We start from the raw sequence: 27,483 nt of genomic DNA, 5'->3' as shown, positions 1-27,483 counted from the left end.
AGGACGCGTGGTCTGACTGAGGTGAGTCTGAGGGAGCCTGGGCAGGGGCGGGACGCAGGGCTGAAGTCCTGTCCCTGGGTCCGCAGCCCTATTCTGGGGCTTTCCCTGGGCTTTTCTGAAGACTCCGACCTAAGGCTCGGTGTTCCCTTCTGAGGAGCTAGTTTGCGTTTGTCTGCTTTGGGGATGAAGCACATTACTGTGCTCAGTGAGCGAAACCCAGTAACTGAACTGCGACTAACTCGTTCTGTATCCTTGAGCATAATTTGCCCTTCTAGGTACCAGTTTCGCCCGTTATAGCACGAGAGAACTGCATTCCCTAAGGGCGGACAGCCTGTCTTCCCATTGGGCTGAACCTTTCTCCTGCCAAAAGTCAGGGGTGGAGTACTGGGGAGTGTAGCAGGTGGGAGGGAGAACGGATAAGCACCCCCGGACTGAGCTCAGAGATTACGAGCCCTAGAGGAGAGGAGGCAGGCGTTTGCTCCAGATTGCTGTCGTCTGGCTTGATGTCTGTTGGTCAAGTCTGGGTCTTGCTTAGCCTCTTTAGGGGCCTTATTGCTAAAAGGAAGAGGCACAATGAGTGTTTGACAGAGCCTAACCTTTCTCTCTTAGACCAAGTGTAAACTCACCAGAAATTTAATAAAAGGATACAGTAGCAAAACGTCCTAGGAAAGCAGTGTCACATAGCAGTAAACACAAGATTAGAACTGCTTTTAGTTGCTGACTGCCTCTCACTGGATGTGTGATTTTAAATGTTATTTAATCTCCCAGAGCCTCGGTTTCCTAATCTGTAAAACAGTGAAAATAATATCTACCCTATAGAATGGATATAAGAATTAAATGGGAGAATCTGTGTAAAGGGCTTGCCATTTAATGCTCAACTTGCCATTTAATGCTCAATAATTAGGCATTATTACACAAGAAGCAACAATCAGGGGCGCCTGGGTGACTCAGTGGGTTAAAGCCTCTGCCTTTGGTTCAGGTCATGATCCCAGAGTCCTGGAATCGAGCCCTGCATTGGGCTCTCTGCTCAGCAGGGAGCCTGCTTCCCTCTCTCTGTCTGTCAAATAAATAAATAAAATCTTTAAAAGAAAAAAAAAAGAAGAAGAAGAAGAAAAAGCAACAATCACTCATGTAACTAAGTAAAATGGATGAGAAGCTGAGTAGAGAATTTTAAAGATTTTTTTTTTTTAAACACAAGAAGATAACTTCCAAGGAACTCACATTTCTGATGGAAAAGTGAATAGAATTGGGCTTTTTCACATCTGTTGTGATAAAGTATCAGATGGGATTGGGGTGGGAGGAAGTCGTGGCAAAAGACAAAGGTGGGTGTGAATGTTATGCATTGCCCACAGTTGAGAGCAAGGGCAAAATTAGTTTCCATAGAAATTTGCAATAATTCTTAGAGTGACAGAGAAAGAAATCACCCTGCTCAGTTTTGAGCCAAATGGGGAGTAAAGAAGAGGGAGAGCCAGGGGTGGGGGGTACTATGTGAAGAGGGCGGGCACCTGGCAGATCAGACCAGCACTGGGGCCCTGGTGCCTGGGCCTACAGACATCTGCTCCCAGGTCCCTCTCTTCTGGTGGGAACTCCCCGTGTGACTGGGGACCCCTGAGGAACAAGAGCCCGTAGGAAGCTCACTGGTCCTGTGGTTTGTTAAATTTTGTAATTATCATTATGAGACCTGAAAAATCAATGTTTGCTCTTTGCAGATAGGTGCTGCCAGGCATGAAGTGTGAGGAGCTGTAGTTTGCATAAGGCCTCACAAAAGTGCTAGCACTTTGATGTTGACTCTGCTTACTTGGCTTACTTGGTTTACTCGGAGGGATCCTAGGGCAAGGATTCAAAAAGAAATGAACAGCCAAGCAGACTGAACCTTTAGTTCAACAGATTAGTTCATTTTCCTCCCAGTAGGAAAATCTTCCTGAGAAACAAAAACCACTACCAAAAGCCTGCTGAATGTGTTCAGCCCTCATAAAACGAAATAGTAGAGTTCTAGATTAATATGGTCAACACTTTTGAAAGATTAGGACTTCCAAAAGGATGTTGATGAGTGCCCAGGGCCTCATCAGCAGATACATCTGTGTTTGCCAATAAAGCTTTCTGCAGTGATGGAAAATTTCCTTCTGCTCTGTCCAATATGTAGCACTAGGCACATATGGCTGTTGAGTGTTTGAAATGTGGCAGCTGTGATGGTGGAACTAAATTTTTAATATTACTCAATTTTAATTTAAAAACTGGTAGTTGATTCAGTTATTAAGCTTTTAAGTATGTTTGGAACAACTTGGCTATGCAAACTTTTTTTTAAGTGTAATTTTATTAAATTGAAATACAGATGTATTTCTATTGAAAATTTTGTTTCTGAGTTGAGCTGTGTGAAATACACAGCAGATTTCAAAGACTAAGTATGAAAAAAAGTAAATACTTCACTAGTACTTCTTTTATATTACTACATGCTGAGATGGTAATATTATAGATATATTGGGCAAAATAAAATATACTAAAACTGATCTCGCTAGGACTCTTATTTACTTTCTTTACTGTGACTTCTAGAAAATTCAAAATGATAAATGTGGCTTTGGTTATATTCCTATTGGACAGCATCAGTATACATACAATAAATGTTCTTTAAATGCAGGAAGAGAAGGACTAAATAAACTCTTACCTCCTTCCAATCCAATTTCCCTTCAGTAGGGGTTTTTCTGGAATAATGCAGATCTAATCATGGCACATATTCCCCAAGAAACACTGAAAACATTTTATTGACCCACCTTTGTTCTTGGCGTAAAATAGCAAATCCCTGATTTTTTCTGTCAGGCTTAGCAGGGCTAGGCTGACCTTCCCAGTCTGGTCTCAAACCAGCCACTCTAGACACCTTTGATTCCTTGACCAGGCAGCATTCTTCCTGCCGCAGGGAGCAGGGATGTTCTCGAATCTTGTGCTCCCACTATTATCTCTTTTCCCTTTCAGATATCTGCTCAATCCTCACTGCCTCAGGGAATGCTTTCCTGCTTCCTAGAGCAGGGGAATTTCCTCCCTTTACACTCTACTTCTCCCTTTACACCCTACTTCTTCAAAGCATTCACTATAGTTATAATTGCACACTTCTTATGATAATTTTTAAGGAATTTTTATTTTTTTAAGATTTTATGTATTTATTTGACAGGGAAAGAGAGAAAGCACAACCAGGCTGAGGAGGAGGGAGAAGCAGACTCCCCGCTGAGCAGGGAGCCCCCATGCTGGGCTTGATCCCTGGACTCTGGGATCATGACCTGAGGTGAAATCACCTGCTTAACCAAGTGAGCCACCCAGGCACCCCTGTTAGTGATTCTTTGATTGGTGTCCTTTTCCTTCACTAGACTGCAAACTGCTTGAGGAATTTGTCTGATTTCCCTCACCACCATATCCTCCACACCTACCATCATGGTGCTTGCACAAATTAGGAAGTTAATATTTGCCCAGTGAATGAATGAACGAACTGATCTGGGCATCCTCTGCCCTAGACTACTGCGGAGAAACAGACAAATGCTTTACTCTCCTCCTTTTGGTAATCAGTATTCATTAACAGGCACAAAAAGCATCATTTTAGAGCCCAGCACCTTCTCGGGGTTGACCCCACTGCTCTTTCCTGGGTTAGAATAGTTCATGCATGGTCAGCCAGGAAGGGCTGCAATCTAAATCGGTAAATAGGGAGACACTGTTAGCATTTGGCTGAGATCAAAGCGGCCCTATCAGTAAGTAACACGTTTGAAAACAATTTCCGGGCCAGGTTGGGCAGATTGTGCCTGCTGACTAATCTCATTTAGGAGAGTTGGTTCTCAGTTCCTGGTGCATTCTGTTTGAAGAGAGCACTCCTTGGGCACTGACTGCTCTGCTTGTTTCAGCTCCTTTTCAATTAATTTTTAGTTTGTGGTGTTGTTAAAATATTTCATTTGTATTCAGAGTATTGGTATATAATTCAATCATTTTGCTTCCCTGCTGAAGAATGCATCTCTAGTCAAGTCCCCACTGAGGCATGGAGGGAAGAGCGTGGAGTCTAGAAGCAGGCTAGGCTAATCACTAGATCTGGTCGCTCACTGTGAGAACATGTGCACTGCTTAACCAAACCAGTCCTCAGTTTCCTCATCTGTAAAATGGGGGTGATAAAATCATACTTACCTCATAGCATAGGTCAGTGGAAAGATTGAATGAGAAAAAATAAAATGCTTAGGGTAGCATCTGGCACATAGCAAGCAGTCATTAGATGTTAGTTGTTATTAACAAAGCAAACAAGTGTCTCTGGGCAGGTGCCACCGCCCCCCCCCCCCCCCCCACCCGCTTAGGCTCACTGCTCAACTGTTTCAGCTCACACATGATGTTCTGCCCACATCGAATGGCTTGAAGTTTCTAATGCTCACCATGTGTATTTATTTAATTCTGTTTCAGAATTAATTCTGTTTCCTACATATGTCAATTCAACCATAATACGCACATCCCCAACTTAATAATTTTTTGACTTTACAGTAGTGCAAAAGTGATATGCGTTCAGTAAAAACCATATTTCAAATTGTGATCTTTCCCCAGGCTGGTGCTATCTGGTACCGTCCTCTTTCATGATGCTGAGCAGCTGTAGCAAACTGCAGCTCCCGGTCAGCCACACTATCATAAGGGCCAGCAACCCATACAACTTAAAACCATTCTGCTCCCGTATAACCATTCGATTTTTCACCTGCAGTACTATATCCAGTAAAGTTCATGAGATAGCCAACACTTTGTGTTAAATGATTTTGCCCAACTATAGGCTCATGTAAGTGTCTAAGGTGAATGTTTAAGGTGGGCTAGGTTAAGCTATGATGTCTGGCAGGCTAGGTATATTAAATTCATTTATTATATTTAATGCATTAAATATAAATATCAACTTAGGGTACTTTCAACTTAGGATGGATTTATTGAGATGTAACCGCATTCTAAGTTAAGATCTGCACTCAGTCCAGCTGTCACCTCCTCCAGGAGCCTATCCTGCTTGCCCTCGCTGGTCCTGTTAGACACCTGTCTTCTCAGTTTCATCACTGCACACACCTGAAAGAGCTATGATTATCTGTGAGCTTCTTGCAGAGAGGACTTGAATTCATCTTTGTAGTTAGCATTGTGCTTGGCACCAAATAGACTTCCATGAGCTATTAAATGAAAAAGGCACCTGTCCATGAATGAATGGAGATTCTTCACCTGTCCATGAATGAATGGAGATTCTTACTGAATGGTGATTGGGAGCATTCATCTATCAAGCATTTTGATGAGGAATTGTTTTACATAAAAGTGAGCGCAAGGCTTAAAATGTTTCCACTTTTCCCTGGTCTTCTCCGCCCCCCACCCAGGTTTATTTTAGCGTATGTTCGTAGTGAGTTGGAGAAGTTTGGATTCATTCCTATTTTGTGTTTAGCTCCTCAGCTGCCTCGTAATGACAATATAATGGTGCCAAGTGTTATAAAATACCTTGTTCCCTCCTGCCCTCCATGTAGACTTACCCACTGCCAGGTGCTCTTTTAAAGAAACAAAATTTAAATATACTATATATTATTTAAAAGTGATATCTACTGCTATGCAAAACCCTACAATTAAACTACCAAAACTAGTATTTTTGTTCTAAAAATCATTTTAGTTATGAACTGAAATAATTCTTAAAGAAGTATTTCAGGAAAGAGAGCTTAACAATGGACCCTCTGCTCATGCCAGTTTGAAAATTGCTGTTAGGTAATATCTAAGATTCCGCAAAACTGGAATTGGAATAGGATATTATGAATTTGTCTTCATTTCTCTTCCACTAACCCCTCTTTCCAATCCTATTACTTTGCTCCTCACATCTAGATTTTTCGCTAAGACTCTCCTCCCTTTATTTCTTTTTCTCTGCCCAAAGCAGTAAATGATAGACACGTGAGACCTGGCATGTAGTGCCCAGAATCTGTGGAGCTCAGTCAGGTCAGAATTTGGGCTTATTCTCCACTGAAGCCCCAGCATAGACCACCCCCCGCCCAGTCCTCCGAAGCATAGCAACAGACCCACACACATCTATACATCTCATATATGACCTACACTTGGAGAAAGGGCAAACTTTTCAAAAATGATAAATGAAATGTGACCTCAGACCTTGAACATGACACATAATCAGTTACAAGTGGAATATAAATCTAAATGTGCACATTGAGGGACGCCCGGGGGAGTGCAGTCCATTAAGTGTCCAACTCTTGGTTTTGGCTCAGGTTGTGATCTCAGGGTGATGAGACTGGGCTCTGCGCTCACGGCAGAGTCTGCTTAAGGAGTATCTCTTTCCCTCTGTCCCTCTCCTCCCCTCCATCTCTATCTCAAAATAAACAAATCTTTTTAAAAAATGTGCAAGATGAAACAAAATGCTTCCAGCAGATAATATTGAAGAATATCTTCATGATCCCAGGGTAGGAAAGGATTTATTAATATTAAAAATATGAGTCATAAATAAATCATTGATATATTCAATTGTATTAAATACAGTATTCAATTGTATTAAAATTACAACCCACAAAGGACTAGTATTAAGTACATAAACAGCTCCTGCAAACTTGTAAGAAAAACACAGAGAATTCGATAGGAAAATCAGCAAAAGATTTGAACAAGCCCTTCACAAATTAGGACAGGTCAATATGAAAAGGTATCCATCCTCATTAGTAACCTGAAAAATGCAACTTAAAACTCCAGTGAAATACTATTTATATGCTCACCAGATGGGCAAACATGGAAAAATCCAAGACTGCCACCTATATGAGCAGGAATTCTCACACGCTGCTGATGAAACTTTAAATAGTACAACCACCAAGGCAAACAATTTTTAAATTACCCCCTAATTCTGTAGAAATACATATGCCCTTAGATACAACAATTCCACTCATAGGTTAGATTCTAAATGTTAGATCCAGGGCAAATAACTTTTGAATTACCCACTAGTACTGTAGAAATGCATATTCCCTTAGACACAACAATTCCACTCATAGGTTAGATCCTAAAAAATGCACATTTGTAGCAGGAAATATGTACAAGCGTGTTCATACAAGCTATTACATGTGTCCTTTGTAATAGCCCCAAACTCTGGATAACCTAATGTCCATCAAAAGTAGAGTGGATTGGGGCGCCTGGGTGGCTCAGTGGTTTAAGCCTCTGCCTTCAGCTCAGGTCATGATCTCAGGGTCCTGGGATCAAGCCCTACATCGGGCTCTCTGCTTAGCAGGGAGCCTGCTTCCCCCTCTCTCTCTGCCTGCCTCTCTGCCTACTTGTGATCTCTCTCTATCAAATAAATAAATATCTTAAAAAAAAAAAAGTAGAGTGGATTAATAAAATGCAGTACCCTCACACAATGAAATGCTAGATAGCAAAGAGTAAACAAAGTAGATACACAGATGTATCTAAAAATGTAACATTGAGGGACGCCTGGGTGGCTCAGTTGGTTGAGCCACTGCCTTTGGCTCGGGTCATGATCCCGGCGTCCTGGGATCGAGTCCCACGTCGGGCTCCTTGCTCAGTGGGGAGCCTGCTTCTCCCTCTGCCTCTGCCTGCCACTCTGTCTGCCTGTGCTCGCTCTCTCTCTCTCTCTCTGACAAATAAATAAATAAAATCCTTAAAAAAAATAAAATAAAATAAAAAATAAAAATGTAACATTGAAAAAAAGAAGCTGAACACAAAACAGTTCATATTATATGATTCCATTTCTACAGAGGTCATAATATAGCAAAGAATTCATCCTGTATGAATACAGGTATGTGTGTATTATATACATACGCTTGTATCTGTTTGTATACAAAGTTTGTAACATGTAATTCATATTATCATATACAGGTCACAATCAAAGGGGTAAACACTATAAAGAAAAGAACAGAAATTATCGCCATAAATATCAAGATAGTGGTTATCTCTGGGGGAAAGGAGGTGGATATGACATATGGGATAAACAAGGGGCTTTTGGAGGGCTGGCAATGTTCTTGATCCTGACCTAGATATTCGTTTGTTAAATGGTCACATTTATGGTCTATGAATTTTCTGCAATACATTTCACCATGAAAAGGAGAAATAAAAACCAGTCAAACAAAATAAACATAATTTTGCTTATATTCCACCAAAAGTATAGATTATTTAGTCTCTGTGTCTAAATATATTTTGTCTAAAAAGTCTTTTTAGTCAATAATGTATATAGCATTGTTCTTGGTTGTTTATATAAACGGTTGAGAAGCTCACTGAGACAGAATTCCTGTAGATGAACCAGTCTTTTTCAATGCACTTGAAGTGTTTGCTTACAAATGGTCTTTTTGGGTGCATGTTCAAAAGTAGAAAGAAACCCTGTGCTCCTTTGCCTTAAGTTTTTAGCATTTTCTTCTGAAACACAGTGAGATCCTGATTTAAAGCCAACTTGCATTACAGGAGATGCTATGAAATCACATGCCGGCATGAACCTCTGGCTGTGTACGTGTGTGCCTTACTGTGTGCTCTGTGCCCAGGCCCCACTCTAAGACCTTTATCTTATGACAACTTTACCTTCAACTTTACCTCATAGATTAGATAACTGCAGAAGAGGGGCAGTGGTTAGAAACTTGTAAGGTGACATAGCTCAGAGGTGGTGGGTGAAGCAGGGACCCACACTCAGGTCTGGCTGGCCACTAACCCCAGGCATCCTCCAGGGATCTTACTCATTAGGCCACACTGCCTAACACCCCGTCGGGGGCACAGAGATTGTTTATTTGACCAAACTGTAGTCAGGCTCCTCTGAACCTTCCCCCTGGGCCCATCTGTGCCCTTCCTTGTAAAAGTCTGTTTAACCAGAACCCCCCACCCTCTGTATCTCATCACTCTTGGTATCTAATGGGGTTTCTCATCCTCCCCGATCGCCACTGATGTCTGGTCATCCTGATCTATCTTCAGCAAGAATCCTGTTAAGGGGTCGCCTGGGTGGCTCAGTGGGTTAAGCCACTGCCTTCGCCTCAGGTCATGATCTCAGGGTCCTGGGATTGAGTCCTGCATCGGGCTCTCTGCTCAGCAGGGAGCCTGCTTCCCTCTCTCTCTCTCTCTCTCTGCCTGCCTCTCCATCTACTTGTGATTTCTCTCTGTCAAATAAAAAAAAAAAAAAGAATCCTGTTAGGTTTGTTTAGCCAAAACTGCCTTTCCACCCTAGTGTTGCTTCCTGGTAACTTTGCATCTGCTGGCCAATGCTGGCTATAATTCCCACTTGCCCGTGCTGGACTCCCCATTGGGCCCTGTCTTTCTCCTCCACTACAAAATTCATTGTAGTAGTTCCTATATCTATTGTGATGGTCCCTTTCCTTTAATAGAGCCTTACTGTGCTTTAACAAGTGTCACTGGATTTTTTGTTTTTTTCTTTAGCAGAGGAAGTGAAGACATTCCTGGGGTTTAGCTCTGAAAAAGTAGAGAGCCTCTTCTCCATTTCCATTGAAGACTGTTAGCAGCTTTTGATGGACCAGGAAAATCTAAGTGCCCAGTTGTCATCTCTTAAGGATTTTTGAAGAAATCCCATGCTGAATCCTTCTGTAAAGCGAAAAAACAGCCCCCAATCCACCAATTTGCAAACCCATATTAAGGCCTCCAGATTGGGTTTACTTGCAATAAACTCGGTTATTCCTCTGCCATCCAACAGGGGGCATCCTTTAACTAATTTTTTTTTTTTTTTTTTTTTTTTAAACACAAGCGGTTGCTGAGTGGGTGTGCCCAACAGAATGAGAGAAGAAACAGCAAAAATAAAATTTAAAAAAAAGGGGGGGGTTAAAACTCCATGAATAGCTCAGAAAATAATGAAAAGGGGTGGCGGAAAACCAATCAATTCGGCTTCGCGATTTTTGGCTAAAAGGAAGCAGCGTCGTGAAGGTCCCCTGATCCAGCCGCATTTATTAGCACCAACTCACTTCGGTTTCATATGTTGCACATTTTTTTTTTTTTAATTTGAGGTTTGGTCCTTTTCGCTTCCACATTTCCCAATTCCTAAGCGGGAGCCTGCGGCACTGCGGGGGCCCCGGGAGTTGGGGTGTCGGTTTACACTTAGTGTTCGGTACACCAGCCATCAGAGATCCACCCACTTGCCTTTCCCCCTGCGCTCGGGACTGGAGAACTGGAGAGATCTGCCTTCTCTCCCCCCTCCCTCCTCCTCCACCCGGTCCGCCTCCCCCTGCAGAGCGGCGCGCCCGGAGCCCCAGCGCAGACTCGGCTCAACTCCGTTCGCTGGAACTTGCTTTCCGCCCAGGAAGAGCCATGCTTCGGGTGATAGTGGAATCTGCCAGCAATATCCCTAAAACGAAATTTGGGAAACCAGATCCTATCGTGTCTGTGATTTTCAAGGGTAAGGGGACTTTTCTTCTTTTTCTCAGGTCCTGTTGTGGAATGGGAAGTCTCGTGGGTCACACTCTTTGACACTCTGCGTTTAATCGACCGATAAAGCAGAGCCTCTCTGGCTTTTGCTCCTGTGTTACCTGCGCGCAGGTGAGGGGAGAGGACCGGTTTCCCTGGACCGCATTTCATTTTCCCCCAGGGTTTTGAGACTTATCCAATGACCGGATGTTTTAACTCTACTGATGTGATTTCTGTAAGCCTGTGTAGGGAAAAATTTGTTGATCCCTAAGTTTTAAGTCTCAGAAAGGCCTGTGTTGGTTCAAGGTAAGTTTGGGCAGTCTTGTTGCATGTTTATTGTCTCTGCTTTTGAGACATGGGTCACAGAGGGAAAAGTGCAGATACGTTGTTTGAGGTACCATTACTCCATAAAACAGCTCACTCTGCCTCTTCCTCACCAGACTTCTGGGAGCTGGGGTGAAGTTATTATTTCGGATTAGTTTGTTTTCATGTTGTTTTGTGCCGTCTTGTCATTGTTCTTCATCTCTCCAGACTTGGAGAGTGTGTGTTCATAGCTTTTAAATTGCTCACAGAGGAAAGAGCTCTGAACAAAGCAAGCCTGTGGTTTGGGCATCTACTTCGGTCTTGCTGGAATAACCTGGGGCAAGTGACCTCATTTCTCTGGATGTCAGTTCTCTTTTCTGTAAAAACAGTGAGGAGGGTTTAGATTAGATCATCTTTACAAGGCCTACTGTAATTCCAGAAGTTTATTCTTTTATGACACTGGATCGCCGTGGAGGGGGACAGGAGTGGCTAGTGTGATGGCTTACTCGCAGGCCTTGGAGATCCCAGTTTGGGCCGGGGTGATGTGCCTCATCTGAGTTTAGGAGCTTTATCGTTTTCTGTTTGTCCAAGGTCACTGGTAAGATTGCCAGCTCACTTCTTGGCAGGAGGGATGAGAACCCAAGGGAAAGACGGAGAAAGTAGGAGCCTTGCTGGGCACAGGGTTCCTGACCACGCCTCTGACCACACCTCAAACATTTCTCTCTTCCTCCAGGAACCAACTACTTCTCCCTTCCAGTTTCTGGTTTATCTATGCCTTTCTCCTTTCTTTTGTCTATTTTCTATTTCTCTTCTCAAACCTATCTGTAAGGATGAGCAAGAAAATGAGAGAAATGAAACCCAAAGCTGTTCAATGGTGGTTTAGTTTAAAAAAAAAAAGGAGAAAAAAAAAAAAGATTAGAGGGTGAAAGTTCAATTCTTAAAAGACAACATGATTTGAAAAACTGTTTGGTGAATATCACACAGTCATGTTACAACAATGTTCCCTTGCATGTATTAGTTGCTTTTGAGTCTTTTGTTTTTCCTTGAAGTGATTGCATAATAGGGACATAACATGAAAAGTCTGTATGTTCACCATTGACACGTAAAGACATGTAAAAATATATTGGGTTCACCCTGGTAATTTCATTATTTGGGGAAAGTCCTACAGATTATAGCAGAATTAGAATTTAACACTGGACTGAAATCTGACTTACATTTTTTCTTCAGTGTATATGCAGCATTGGTCAAAACCTTTAATTGACTAAAAATATGCCTGAAGCTATCCACATAAGCACTCAGTGGAACGTGGAAAACGTCAGTTAAATTGGGCAAATGTAGTCTCTCCAATTATATTTACTAGATCATTTAAACTTCAGTCTCTCTTCCAGTCTCCTTTGGTTGTGCAAACTGGGTGGTGAAGTCAGTCATTCATTCATCCAAGCAACCTGACTGCAGAAACAATTCTAAGCTCAGAGTAGGAAGGCCCGGCCTCTGACTGATAGTTCCTAAATGACCCAGATTTACCACCCAGGCCTCCAGTTTCTGAGCTGTGGAATGATGGGAACTGATCTCCCTGAGGTTCCTTCTGGTTGTCAAATCCCACCATTTTATAATTGCATGTATTGCTCTCATCAAGATGTGGAGTACTAGAGCTGATAACAATAACAGAAATGGCCCATTTCTTCCTCTCAACCTCTTTCAGTAGTTTTAAACAGTGGTGAAGGCAAACGCTTTCCAGGTGTGCCTCCGATTTTGACACTGGGTATAAGTAACCTTAAGGACTGACACAACTAAGAATGCTTCTTACAAAGATATGTCCATCCTAGGGAGTGGGGATGCATGTAACAGTGTGGTGTGTCAGGGGGGTGGTGGTGGTGGAGAGTAACAGGTAAAAGATCCTAAGGGAAGATCAAGGAAAGCCCCCGTGTTTACTGAAATGTAAAATGCTGACCTTGAATACATAAAATGGCAAGGTCAGGGCAAAAACCAATTCTCCTCCAACTCCAAGATGGTAGGAAGGTTGTCCCAATGATGGGTGTTAAGGGTGATGACTGTATAGACCCCGAGGCCCCATGAGACTGTAGTTCCCCTGTAGTAGGGAATGAGCTGCACTGCCAGCCACATGGTTTAGCCTTGACCTCAATCATTTGTGTTCCAGCCTGTCCTGAGGTTGACAACCGAACTTCTTAGGACCTGGTAGGAGCCAGGAGGATTTGGGAGTGACTAGAGTCACTGTTGAGAGAATGTCGTGGATGTTTCTCAGTGCAGGAGTAGACAATGAAAACCATGAAGCTTATTTGATTTTTCACATTGTTGGGGTGCACCAGCTTCTGGAAGCTACTCTGAATCTTAAGGCCAGAGCACCTGCAAGCCAGAGGAGGCCATCCTCTCTTGAGTTCCACGCAGACAGCCAGGCTGTGAAGCTGAATTGGGCTGAGGTGCCTGCGACTTCTCTCAACTCCAGGACTTCATGATTCCCCCAACATAACAGGCTTAAAACTTGTTTTAAAATAATATTTAAGACACTATTAAGAGGAAAATAACACAAGGTAAAAACAAAACAAACCATCCGGAAGGGATTATATGACTCAAAAGTAAAAATCCTCCCTACATTCCTCCTATTCTTTCTTTCTGTCCCCCCTTATTACCTGTGAATAATGAGTCAGAACAGTTTGATTTGAATTCTTCTTCACTTTCTGTTATCGACATGAAAGTTGTTGCAACAACTCCCTGTTAGCCGTGTTCCTGCTGTAATGGACGCTCTTACAGTGCAGTCTTTGTGAATGTGTGCGTTTCTGAAGGACAGATTATCTTTTTTGTTTTTGTGGCACTGTTTTCTGTTTTGTTTTCTTTTTTTTTTTTAATTTTTTCTCTTAAAGATGGTTTTGCTGGTTGTTGCCATAGATTTCCATTTTCCCTCTAGCTCATCTCTTGCTTTGTTGTCAAATCTCTTAGCATTAGATTGACTGAGAGGAAATTTTTTTTGCAGTCCTTAATATTGCTATGCTTTTAAAACATGACAACATTGTGTTCCTATGAAACATCTAGCTCCTAGGTGTGTAATTGTTGCAACAATACATTTTTCTCATTCTTTCCTTATGATATTGTTCATTTCATTAGCCAGAATTTTCTGTTCTGGTCTTGTGTACATCATTGCCTTGTGAAATAGCTATTATTCCGGTGGTCACCAAATAATTGTCACATTATTACCTGTTTTTTGGATACCTGTTATTTCATTTGGACATGTTTTTGGAGTGAAATCCTAGATATTTCTAGGACCTCCTTTTAAAAAGCTTATCAACTTCAGGGGTGCCTGGGTGGCTCAGAGGGTTAAGCCTCTGCCTTCAGCTCGGGTCATGATCTCAGGGTCCTGGGATCAAGTCCTGCATCCGGCTCTCTGCTCAGCAGGGAGCCTGTTTCCTCCTCTCTCTCTCTCTCTGCCTGCCTCTCTGCCTGCTTGTGATCTCTGTCAAATAAATAAATAAAATCTTTTAAAAATAAATAAATAAATAAATAAAAAGCTTATCAACTTCGTAGTCTTAATGAAACCACTTGAGCTCTCTGAGAACCCTTTCTTTTTCCTCTTTTGAAAAATGGAGTTTTAATGGCTTATCCAAAGGGGATTAGATCTGTAGAGAAACCCCAAGGCTGGGATATATGCAATAGAGACTTTTCTGACTTTTTTTTAAAGCAAAAAGCAGTTTGCTATTTGAAAATTTACAGTTAAATTTTTTAAAATAACCTTTTAAAGAAGCAGAAAAGCTATGAAATTCCATTTAAGAATGATGAAGCATGATGGGAGAAAGTCTCATTCCCTGTCATCTGTGAAGGCGCCTGGGGAGCAGCCCACATGGTGACTTGATTTACCCAGATAAACCATGGGACTAGCAGAGAAGATTCCCACAGGTTCAACTGACAATTCTGTCATGCTGGTGCTCCCACAGAATTACTGTCCTGCGTTTAAGAAACACTTAAGAAAGCAGAAGTGTTAATCTTCTGAGTCATTTCCCTCACTTCCGGGAGTATGGAGCTTGGAAAATCACCACCTAAGGAAAGTGGGCCCACTTTATTGAATGAAGCATGGGAACTCTCAGAGGTAGACTTCCTAAAGGCAGGTTTTACAGGCTTTCAGTCATTTACAAAACCACAATGCCTTTTAAAAAACGGATTAAATGGTTTGTTTTTCTTCCCAGCTCCCACAATATCTCTTACTTGAATGCATGCCCTCAAGGCATGCCCGAAGTTGCTGGTATTTGCTGGTTTGGGTTTGCTGGTGAGTTCCTATATCCCCATGGGATTTTGCCCTGCCAGAAAGAAACGAGGTTTTTATATCCTCTGCAACCCCTAGCATCTCACCGATGTTGAATATACATTTTAGATGTTGGCCACGAAAGCAAGAGCCAGCAGGAGATTTGAGACAGCTTAGTGCAATAAAGTCATTGATTCTTGGTCCTGAAAGGGACTATCAGAAGTCTGCCAATCTCCCTTCTTTCAGGAAGAATTAAACTTAATATTCCCTAAGGTGCTTTGTGGATGAAGCTTGGCAAAGGGTCACTTCACTTCACATATTCCTTTTTTTTTTTTTAAGGCTTATTTATTTATGTAAACTCTACACCCAACGTGGGGCTCAAACTCATGACCCTGAGATCAAGAGTCACATACTCTTCTAAATGAGCCAGCCAGGTGCCCTGCACATTCCTGAACACTGAGCATCATCATTTCCTAGCACGTGTTACCCAGGCGCAGATTGGTGTTATAGTACTTTCTGCATTCTTGATGCTACAAGGAAAACGTGAAGTTGATGAGATTTTATGGTGAGAATTCATAGATGAACTGTTCATTGGCCTGTAATACATAATGCATATGCCATGACATGGCAGTGATTGCCTATCCTTGGTGTAATTTCTGTTGAACAACTGTCCTTTTGAGTAGGGGTGTGCTGTGAGTAGCTCTGAACATTCAGAAACAGCTGTGTGGACAGCTGGCACCTTCAGCTTTATCAGCTAACTGAGCATTAGGTGTTTGGTTGCAAAGACTATTGGGCATTAGTTGCAAAGACTATTGGGCATTAGAGTGCAAAGGCCCTGGGCTTTGGAGCCGGAGAGGCCTGAATAAAAATCCCATTTCCCATCCTTTACTTCCTGTCTGTTCATGGGCAAATGAATTAAGATTTTTGGCTTTGGTGGTTTTTTTGTTTTGTTTTGTTTTTTTGAATTAACAGATAATGTATTGTTTGTTTTAGGGTTACAGGTCTGTGATGCCTCAGTCTTACACAATTCACAGCCCTCACCATAGCACCTACCCTGCCCAGTGTCCATCACCCAGCCAGCCTGTCCCTCCCACCTGCATCCTCTCCAGCAACCCTCAGTTTGTTTCCTGAGATTAGGAGTTTCTTATGGTTTCTCTTCCTCTCTGATTTCATCTTGTCCCATTTTTCCCTCCCTTCCCCTACGATCCTCTGTCTGGTTTCTCATATTCCTTGTACCAGTGAGATCATAAGATACCAGCTTCAGTGTTCTTAGTAACATCTTTACCTGACAGGGTTGTTTGAGGATTAAATGAATATACATGTGAAATTGCACATGGGAACCCCTCAACTTCTCTTCCTATTCGATAACATTTGCTTTTATGAAGATCTACAAGCACCAGACAGTATGTGAGGGGTAAGTCTAGAAAAATATACATAATATGTTTTGGTCTCCTAGGTCTAGGAAAGCAACTTGTTAGAACACAGGAACGAGCTACAGACCAGAACAAACGTATGGAATTACAGTGTATGAGCAGACAGAAGAGGAATAACCATTGTGGGGAAGACTCCCTTGACTCGGTCTTAAAAGGTTGAGGAAACGGGACAGAAGTAACGAGAAGGAAGACATGCCAGGCTTCAGAACAGCGCAGAAAGGCTTGGGAGCCATGGGCTTGTGTGGTGAGGTTGACAGAGGGTGATCCAGTGTGGTTAGGGATTGTGTTTTACTATAACACAGTGGGGAAATGCTAGGCTGCATTGCGAAGGACAGATGAGTACTAGAGAGGGTAGTTAAAGCACAGGTTGGGGCGAATGCTTTCCCAGGGCTAAGGCCATTCATCCCAGGGCCAGAATGAGAAGGAAGGAACTAACATAAAAGATACTGAGAAAGCAATCTGACTGAATTAAATGAGTACCAAAACCACACTGGTCAGGCTCATGGGGCCACCCTTCCTCACACTCTTCTGTGAAGTGGGACTCGCTCTGCCTTCCCCCCAGCTCAGGTGTTTACCCTGCCCGTGAGCACAGGGCTGGGTGGGGCGGCTCCGCAGGAGGCCAGCATGAGCACTGGAGCTAGAGAGAAAAGAAAGGCATAGAAATAGAAAGTGACAGGGAAGATGAATTTTACTATTTTCCCAGAGGCCAATGGGAAGCTAACCAAGCTGAGCTGTGGGTTCATTCACCTAAGGTCCTTCTCTCCCTACCCGCTTGGCCTGCCTGAAGGAGAAGATGTGATGGCCAACAGCTGCTTATGCAAGGAACACACACCCGCAAGCTTGCTCAAATAAAATGTAGTTTTGTCTTTTTGGTTTTTTCCCCCAAAGCTAAAGAGAAATCTCCCAGAATCAAAATGATGGTCTTCACAGGAGCCAGAATTGTGTCAAGCAGGGTGGCGTTCACTCTTGCTCCCCCAGGGACTATGGGACCTCATGCCTCTCTTCCTCCCTGCACATGACATCCATTTTCTCTCTGCACAGTGGCTTTGTTCATGAAAAATTAAGTTGTACCATCCCAAGGTAGGGACCGTCTGTAGTTGTGTGTGGCAAACACTCGTTTCCTGTGCTTTCTATGTCCCCATTCCTTCTCCCACTGCTGGGGCAGGGCATACAAACCCCTGGGGACCATCTGAGGGATGGCCCAGGCTTAGATGAAAAAATGGGATGCTTGGCAGCTGTGGTGTGCAAGCAGGTGGAAGGCAGAGCCAATGTCTGATTCTGAGCGCCTTGTAACTTCTTGACCAGGCACGTGATTGGTTCTTTATTGTTGCTGTTCTTTTAACTGTAGTTAACTGAATATAGCATAAACATTACCATTGTAACCATTTTTAACTATACAGTTTAGTAGCATTAAGTACATTCCTGCCCTTGTACTATCATCTTTAGTCCCCAGAACTTTCTTGTCTTCCCAAACGGAAACTCTGTACTCATTAAATAATAATTCCTCACCTCCCCCCAACTCCCCCACCTCCACCCCTAGCCCCTGGCAACTACCATTCTATTTTCTTTCTCTGTGAACTTGACTATCTGGGTACCTCATTTGAGTGAAATTATTCACTATTTGTCCGTTTGTGGCTGGCTTATTTCACTGGGCCCAAGGTCGTCAGGGTTCCTCCGTGTCATAGGAGGTGTCAGAACATTTCCTCCTGGTAAGGCCACGTTTTGTTTATCTGTTCCTCCATCAATGGGCACTTGGGTTGCCTCACCTTTTGGCTACTGTGAGTATGGTAGCTCTGAACACGGGGGTACAAATACTGGTTTTGAGTTCCTGTTCTCAGTTCTTTGGGGGCATGAAGCCCAACGTGAAATCTCTGGGTCATGCGGTAATTCTGTGTTTAAGGTTTTGAGCCACCACGACACTGTTTTCTATACTGACAGCATGATTTTACTAACGTTCCCACCAGCAGTGTACAGGGTTCCAATTTGTCCTCATCCTCGCCAAACACTTTTTTTCTGGTTTTGTTTTAATTCTATAATGGTCATCCTAATGGATGTGAACATAGTAGATTCTTAGCAACTCTCTGTTGACTTGGATTTTCAACTCACACTTAACCTCAGGAACTCAGAGGGAGGCACTCTGCAGTGTAGTCGGCAGCCGCAATGGCCAGCAGCAAGGCAAGCTCTTCTGTGATGAGGGGGGAGCCCAGCAGCAGCCTGAGAGAGGCTGATGGCCTGTTGGCAGTGGGGCCCTGGCCCAGGCCTTCTGGTTGGTCTGGGCTCCCCAAGGCAGGGCTGGAACCAGAGGTCCTCACAGGATCCCTCCATATTTGTCTCTCCAGCATCCTGTACTCCTTCGTGGCTCCTGTCAGAACACACAGTTACGTATTTGCCGGCTTAGTGGATTTCCGTCTGCCTCCTCCATCAGACAGTAAACTTCATGAGGTCAGGGACTATCTCTTTCCCCAGCACCTAACTTAGTGCTTGGCAGGTAGCAGATGAGCAGGAAGTAGTGATTGAATCAATGACTCCAGCTCCTCACCTGATTCACTCTGGTCACGTTACCAGACCAAAGTAGGTCCCCTCCGTCGAGAGTTAGACTACACCATGTGGCGTTGCCTCTCAGTGTCATCTGCATTTATACAAATAAGGAGATCATGGGAATAATTCCAGTGGCACGGGAGGCTCCTTTTATTAGGGATTGGGATGACTATTCGGAGGGGGTTTTAAGGTTAGAGTGCAGCTGAGGTAGTTACCTCTTTCTGGTTCATCTGCATACAGGTACTCAAACGTTTCTCTTGTATTTCAGCAATTTGTTCCTTAGCTTCTAAAGATAAAATTGACAGGTAGAAACTTGTGGGGGTTTCCTGAGTTCCGGAAGTCAGTCCTGAGTTCAGGGGGTCCTTGGTGAATTCAGGGGTCAAGGAGTCTCACCGGTGACAATCACAGTCTCACAGGCCAGAGGGACCAGATGGGACCATATGGAACCAGATCCCTCTGCCCGCAAACTACAGAACTGATCTGGAGTACTTAAGACTTCAGAGTTTCTACAGGCTGTTTGGGATCCATTAAGCTGCACCACAGAGGAAGCTGGAAGGCCGGGGAGCCCCAGCCAACCTCTGACCATCATAGGAAGGCTTTGGTTTTATTAATGGCAAGGCACTTCTCTGAATGTCAGTCTTCCCAGCTGAAAAGTGGGTATAAGACCTACTTGTAAAAGTTGTAAAAGTCAAACAAGATGATGTATTTAAGGTACTTGGACTAAAAATGGGTGCTTACTGGGGGCACCTGGCTGACTTAGTTGGAAGAATGTGCAACTCTTGATCTTGGGATTTTGAGTTTGAGTTCCACATTGGGTGTAGAGATTATGAAAAAAATCAATAAACTTAAAAAAATAGGTGTTTACTCTGCACATTTCTTGAAGTTTGGCTCTCTTTGCATGTGGCCAAGTAAACAAAATCAGTGGTCTAGGGGCACCTGGGTGGCTCAGTGGGTTAAAGCCTCTGCCTTCAGCTCAGGTCATGATCCCAGGGTCCTGGGATTGAGCCCAATATCGGCCTTTCTGCTCAGCCGGGAGCCTGCTTCCTCCTCTCTCTCTGCCTGCTTATGATCTCTATCTGTCGAATAAATAAATAAAATATTTAAAAAATCAGTGGTCTAGGTTAGGGACTAAGGAAGTAAGAAGTTTCCAAATCAAGTGAGGACAGCTGATGCCAGGCTTTTATGCTCTCCTTTCCCAAGGTGAAGCTATGAATCCCGAAACCCAATCTATGTAGGGTGCATATTTTGTCAAGACAACTGGTCCATGTGGTGATAATAAGACAGGGTTTTACTCATGTTTACTTACTTCACTGGGCAGTCACTTATTTGTGTGATCAGAGCTATCTCTTAAAATGCTCTAGGATGGTGGAGATGTTCGAGATCTGCCTTGCATGCGATGAGCCGCAAGCCACATGTGGCTGCGGAACACTGAAATGTGGCCAGTACGACTCGAGGAACTGAGTTTTTAATATCTTCTAGTTTTCGTTGATTTAGATGTACACTGCTGCAGGTGGTTATTACACAGCACAGAGAGCGGGAGGACAGCCACAGCCATGAGGAGTCCAGGACTTCCTCTCACTCACTGCCGCTCAGCATCTCTGTGCCTCAGTTGTCCCATCTACAAAATGGGCACAATAACGGTCCCCACCCCAGAGGGTAGTTGTGACGACCGGCATGAGTAAATAGAAAGCACATATGTAGAAAATGCTGTAAGCATTCGTTGCTGCTTAGGTCTTCTGGAGACTCTGACTTGGGGGGCAGGGGTGCAGACGGCCTGAGTACCAACCACTTGCTGTACCACCACGCCATTTATTAAACCCTGGCGCTATGCCCACACCTGTGCCTATTGCCTTGTTTAATCCTCATGGGCATTTTTAGGGAGTAGGTCTTAAACAATCATCTTCATTTTACACATGGAGAAACTGAGGCAGGGACCAGTCCGATTCAGCTCGGGCCTGTCTGATTCCAGAATCTCCACGTTGCATCCCCTGAGGTCAGCACGGGTAAGGAGGTAACACCCAACCTCTCCCCAAAACAACCAAGTCAGATTAGGCTCTCTTTCTGCTCTGAGTGGATCGAGTTTCTCAGCGTGGGGGGGTAGGGGGGGTCATGGGGACCCAGGTTGAGAGAGGAAGAACATGTACCAGGAACACAAGAACTTAAAAAAGAAAAGGGAAAAAAAAAAAAAAAGAAAAACAAAACTCAGCCTTCCAGGGGTGAGTTTCCACAGGGTAATGAAAGCCTTTATGACTTGCTGTGACTCAGAAGCTCAGAGCTGACATTGCTCAGTGGTGATTCATTTCTCTGGTAATCGAGTCGGAGCCATTTTATTAGCGGAGACTGAAACTCTAACATATTGCATGAAAAACATTAAAGCTCTAATATTTGAGTGGCGGGGGGGTCTCCGTTATCTCATCTCTGCGTTCCCTCCAGTTTATTACCCTCATCATTGTTTCCATCCCCTTAGCACAACTTACAAATTAAAAAAAAAAATCCTTTTCCTTATCTCCTTCATGATTAAAAATTTTTAAAAATTCTTTTTGCTTACCTCTCCTCCTGGGCGTAAATCACTGCCTGGATGGTCCCTGTCTCCCTCCCTTCTCTCATTTGCTGTCCTGTCTCCCTACTGCTTCTCTCAAGCATAAATTCATTCAACAAATTTTGAAGATTTTATTTATTTATTTGACACAGAGAGATCACAAGTAGGCAGAGAGGCAGGCAGAGAGAGAGAGAGAGGAAGGGAAGCAGACTCCCTGCTGAGCAGAGAGCCCGATGCGGGGCTCCATCCCAGGACCCTGAGATCATGACCTGAGCTGAAGGCAGAGGCTTAACCCACTGAGCCGCCCAGGCGCCCCTCATTCAACAAATTTTGATCAGGAGTGGACTCTGCCAGGCTGTGCGCTCAGCCCTGCAGTGATACCAGGTCAGGAACCAGCGAGACTTGTCCCTGCCCGCATGCAGATCGCCATCCAGCTGTCAGCCCAGCGAGAGTTCCATGAATTCAGAGTTCACCGAGTTTAAACGCCTGGAAAGCTTGAACTTTTTTAAAAAAATTTCATTATTCGCAGATTTTATTGATGATGAGAGCTAGTAAGAGCACCAAGAGCTTCATATAAATATTTATTCACTTAATTCTCACGAAAAATGAAGTCCCTCTTATTACAGTTGAAGTCCCTCTTTTTGTGGGATTGGGGAGGGCGGGGTGCCTTGGTCTGGGTCCCGCAGCAGGTGTCAGGCCGAGCTGGGACCACCTGCCCACTGCTGGGACTGGAAGACCCCCGTGTCGGGGGCTGGGCCTCAGCCACGGGTACTTTTCAACCCACCTAGGGTAATGCACACATACATACAGGCTCAGGGCTCAGACCCCTGTGGCTGACATCCAGGCTCTGTCTCCTTCCCATTGTATTTCCTTGGGCAAATTCAGCCCTGGGGACATCTAGCCAGAACAATGCCAGGGCCTGGGCCATTGGTATGTGTGGACCTGACACTTTTGGCCTCAGAGGCCTCATCCGGGGCTCCAGATGTCCTTTGGTTTGTCCCAGTGGGACAGACACGTTAGGATGCCTACCCCTGTGTGACATGGCTTGAGGAAGGGGCCTCCCTCCAGGGCACTTACAGTACGAAAAGCCCTTTCCTGAGCTTGGTTATTGTCCTTCACAATAAGTCTGGTGGGGGCCCAGGGCATGGATTGTTTAGACTCATTTATCAGATGAGACGATAGAGCTTCAGAGAGGTCAGGAGTAGCCAGAGCTGGGCAGCCAGGATGAGGCAAGGAGAGGCTAGAACCCCAGTCCTGAGAGGAAGATCCGTGCCCTTTCCCACTGCTATGCACGTGTCTGGCTTTCTCTGTGCTTGACATCTCTCCTCGTTAAGTCTACTTGCCATCCCCGTCCTGGATGCTCCCGGTTCCCTGCTCTGCTTTACCTGCAGCCGCTGAGCAGCCGAGCTTGCTAAAGAACCCCAAGGTCAAAGCCATCCCCAGTATAGGCAGGAGGATTGGGGACGGTGGATAAACCGCTGGTGATGGCAAAAATGTACTGAAGAGATTATTTACTGTGGGACACCAGGATCTGAGGCTCAGCATAGTTCAGCTAGAAGTTTCTTGCTTAGAAGGGATGGAATTGAATTACCAAGATTTTGACTCAGTGCTTTGTGCTTATTTTCAAAATTCTTTTCTGGGACTATTTCGTTTTCTGTTGATACTATCTCTTGGCATCAGGGAGGCCAGAGGAACGAATCCTCTTCATGTTGTCTCTTGGAGGTTGTTTATGATTCTGATTCTGATCCAACACAAAGGGGTGTCCCCCGTGTCCTCGACACTCTTAGAATTCTCATCTGATTTTCAATACAGCCGGGCAGGGTGGGTTCTTCATCCTCTTCTATAGGGTTCTCAGGTCTTGAGAGTCCCTTCTGGAGCTCTAGGAACTTCCCATTTCCTCAGCTGGGCTGGAGGGGAATTTGTCAAAATACCAGCCTTCATTCATTCTCTAGCGAATTGTCCCAGAAACATACCAGGCAGAGGAAGGAGAGGTTAAAAGGCTAGAATCCAGAAAGCCAGCATTCAAATTCTGGCTTTGTTTCCTATTAGGAGGTGACCTTGAACAAGCTACTTAGTTTTACTGCGCCTCAAAATCAAAATAATAATGGTGACCATAACACGAGATAGTGAATAGTAACATAGACCAAGCCCTCCGAAGAGTGCCTGCTATACTGTGAGCCCTATGAATGGTAGCTCTTATTCCTGAATATTAGGTACCAATATTTATTAATGAAGAAATGTACATACAGAGTTGGATAACGGGCTCAGAGTCACACAGTTGGGAAATGGGGGAAACATAGCAGGTCACTGGCATCCTCAGCCCTCGGCGGAGGTTAAGAGCACAGGTCTGGAAATGAGGGTGTGGGGACACAGCTCCGCTCTGCCACTGACTGGCTGTGTGATCCTGGGCAAGTCACCTCACATCACTGGAACCCAGTTTTCTCAGGGTGAAATGGCAGCACTGATGCCTCCACTGGAAGGATTACACGTGAATGTGTTTAAAGTGCCTGGCACTTGGGGTGCCTGTGTGGCGCCGTGGGTTGAGCATCAACTCTTGATTTTTGCTCAGGTCACGATCTCATGGGTCATGGGCTCTGCTCTTGGCGGGGGAGTCTGCTTGACATTCTCTCTCCGCTCCCCCTCAACAGATGAATAAATCTTTAAAAAAAAAAAAAAGGAACAAAATAAGCAGCCTGGCAGGGAGCATATGCTCACATGCAAAATAAATGCAGAAGCCCAAGTCACGTGATCGAGTTCTCCATCCAGGCAGGCACCTGGTCCAGGAACGGGTCCTACCTGGTATCCCTCCCCCGGCACCCCTGACCACTGGCGGAGCTGGGACACCCCCACCCACCCAGAGTCAGCTGTTGGGAAGGAGGTCCTGCGGGCATTGGTTCAGATTGACTGGGCTTCCCCGCAGTTCCTTGGGAAGATTCCGGTTTTGATTAGAGAACCTGTTTGCCTGTAAGAGCATCTTCAGATGCTGGGTGGGGGAGGGGGTCGGCCCGGGGTATGGAGAGCAAAACAGTCACCCTTGTGTGCCTTTTTCTCTGGGCGTTTCTGTTTATCAGAGCTATCGGTGACTCTCTCAGAAACGTACAGATCAGCCTTGCTTTGTACCGCAGCTGCCGTTTGGCCGAAAACGCCTTCCCCAGAACCCGTTTGACAACATATTGCGGAGCCTAGGTAGGGCAGCCAGGGTCGGAAAGCAAGAAGTCGGAGACCCACCTTTAGCCGGGATGGGACTGGATGGACCACCTGCCTCTGCGCTCCCCCAGGTGCCTCGGAGTCCTGAGGGTGGAGGAATCTCCTGCTGGCGCTGCCCTGGCCTTCGCTGTCCTCTGGTTCTGGTGGAAATTCTCCAAGATGCTGGTGGCTGCCAGGGAGGGGCAGACACCGCCCAGATGCCGGCTGCCTGAGGTGCCCTGGAGGCCTGGCACGGAGCCAGGGCAGGGAGAGCTGCTCCAGCAGGGCTGAGCCAAGCCTAACTGGGCTCCTGCTCCAGTGACTGGGCCCTGCCCTGGGGTGGGTGCTCCAAAGCCGGGAAGAGCACTCCCGCCCCCAGGGAGTGTACAAGGGGCGCTGTGCAGGTGCCATGCTGAAAAACAAAAAACAAAAAACAAAGAACGATAGCCCCTGTTAGCCCAGTGTTTCCTGTGTGCTGGGTCCCATGCTGAGCACTTCGTTTTCATTTTCTCACTTAATCATTAAAGCAACCCCAGTAATAATAATTCCATGAGCTTATGAAGTTCAGTCCACTCAAATCCTGGAGAAGTGACTCTGAGGGGAGTAACTGTATTAGTAGAATCTAGTCCCAGCCTTCAAGGAGTCACTGTCTGGTCTTAATCCTCCGACTCAGAAAACTTCCGTGTCTCTGTCTGCCAGAATCTGACTCCCAGCTCCAGCACTTCTAGCTGCCTGACCTCGAATAAATTGCTTCATTTCCTTGTGTCTTGGTTTCTCCTGTGTAATTGGGGATGATGGTAGTAGCATTCACCGTTTAGGGTAGTTGGGAAGATTAATGAGACGCTCTGTGGAAAGCACTGGGAAGAGTGACTAGTTCAGAGCATTCAATAACTGTTAGCCAGGCATGGATGGCTTCAGGGGTCTGTGATATTCTAGGCCAAATAGCGGGTGACTTTGTATATGTCTGTGACTATTTCTTCAGACAAAGGGGCCATAACTCGGGACCCAGAGGAAGATGAAGAAGTATTTCTAAATGGGAGGTCAAGTTTAGATGCATGGCTGAACCTTGAAATCTCTACTTTGCCTACCAAAGAGCTAAGTTACTTAGGGGAGCTTTGTAAATGGGACTCCCCCTTCTTTTGGGGCCATGTCAGGAAGATACAGCCATCTGGCCAGTGAGGACTTGGGGGTCCTTCATAAGGTCCATTCCACTCGACCTGGAAGAAGACTTAGAGACCATCTAGTCTAAATTCCACAGGGTACACAAGAGGGACTCTGAGCTCAGTGGTTGAGCCTGCGTTTCTCTGAGATAACAGCTCAGAGAATCAGAGAGTTCACTGATTTGAAAGTCCAGTTGGAAGAGCTGGGCCAGCCCTGTACTTTTCCCTGCAGGAAGATCACTGAGATGGGGTGTCTTTGGAAATACTGAAAAAGTGTTACCATTGTAGATGCTATTACTTCCAGAAACACCTGGCATTGCTTATTGTATTAGGGTTCTCCAGAGAAATGGAACCCGTAGGGTGTGTGTGTGTGTGTGTGTGTGTGTTGAGACAGAGACATTGAGAGACTTATAAGGAATTGGCTCATGTGATTATAAGGGCTGGCAAATCTGAAATTTGTGGGGCAGGCCAGTAGGTTGGAAACTCAGGTAGGATTTCTGTGTCACAGTCACATATTTTTTAAAGATTTTATTTATTTATTTATTTGACAGAGAGAGAGAGAGAGAGGGAGGGAGATCACAAGTAGGCAGAGAGGCAGGCAGAGGGGGAGGGGGAGGGAAGCAGGCTCCCACTGAGCAGAGAGCCAATGCGGGGCTTGATCCCAGGACCCTGAGATTGTGACCTGAGCCGAAGGCAGAGGTTTAACCCACTGAGACACCAACTGGGTCACAGTCTTGAGGCAGAATCCCCATTTTCCCTAGGAAACCTCACTTTTTCATGGTTCGGATGAGACACATCCACATTACAGAGCATAACCTCTTTTATTTAAAGATGATGGGTTGCAAATGTTAATCACATCTATAAAATAACCTTCACACCAACGTCTAGACTCGAGTTTGAGCAAACAGGTGGCATGTTGCCTTGCCAAGTGACACATAAAACGAGCCACCACACGGCCCTCTCAGCACAGAGGTAGCCAGACCAGTCCTAGGAGGTCTAGTGATCTCTGAAGCCTTATCCCTAAGGGTCCATCACACTGTGTGGTAGCTGCACAGCAAAGGAAATGGCTCTGTGCAAGAGGGCGTGGTGGCTGGGCAAGGAATGTTTGTTCACTTCTCTGGAAACTTTATTCAGAGGTTGGCATGCAGGTTAATTACTGCAGTGTTGACCTTTGGTGAATGAAGAGAGAAGCAGGCAGGCTTGACTTATCAAAAAACAGGAAATGTCCCAAAGAATGCCTTGAGTCATGATCTCGAGTGGACTTGGCATTTGAGTCAGTTGTTCTGTTCTGGGTTGAAAGCATGTAATTCCTGTCCATAGGAGGAAACAGTCATCTTAGTAAAATTATAGATTAGAGCAGGGGAAGGTCGGTGATATGGAGAAGGGAAAAAGAGCTTTCCCCTGATTTCATCTGGGGTTTAGTACCTGCAGTTTAGGACCTTTTCTTTTCTAAAGTGGTGGAATTGAATAATTGAATAATACAAATACGCGACTGGCTGCTGCTAAGAAAAATATTTATTTACTTCTGTTTTGTGGCTGACGTATTTGTGTGAGGATAGACTTTCAATAGCATGTAATGTACACACCGTTGGATAAAAATGAGAGCCTCCTTTTTAGAAGGAGTTGAGCCAGGTTTCTCCAGAAGGGGAGGAGCTAATGCTGGCAATGTCATCTTTACTTATGAACTAGGGAGCTAGGAGGCCCAGTGGTTGAATGCATGGGCTGTAG

General features: G+C 44.7%; 1 protein-coding gene across 4 annotated transcripts in view; it reads left to right on the top strand.

Moving 5' to 3' along the window:
- Positions 1 to 9,930: 9,930 nt before the first annotated feature.
- Positions 9,931 to 27,483, top strand: part of MYOF (myoferlin) — a 159,033-nt gene continuing 141,480 nt past the window's right edge. For 2 of the 4 annotated variants that reach the window (XM_044240119.1, XM_044240118.1), the window contains exon 1: positions 9,933 to 10,339. In XM_044240119.1, the coding sequence (XP_044096054.1) occupies positions 10,252 to 10,339 (88 nt within the window). In that variant the 5' untranslated portion in view covers positions 9,933 to 10,251. Of the gene's footprint in view, positions 10,340 to 27,483 lie in introns of all 4 variants that reach the window. The other 2 variants (XM_044240117.1, XM_044240116.1) reach the window with 2 other exon arrangements.

This window comes from Neovison vison, chromosome 2 (assembly GCF_020171115.1).
Source record: "Neovison vison isolate M4711 chromosome 2, ASM_NN_V1, whole genome shotgun sequence".
NCBI lineage: Eukaryota > Metazoa > Chordata > Mammalia > Carnivora > Mustelidae > Neogale > Neogale vison.
Note: the sequence above shows the minus strand (reverse complement) of the source record. Positions and strands in the feature narration are given on the sequence as shown.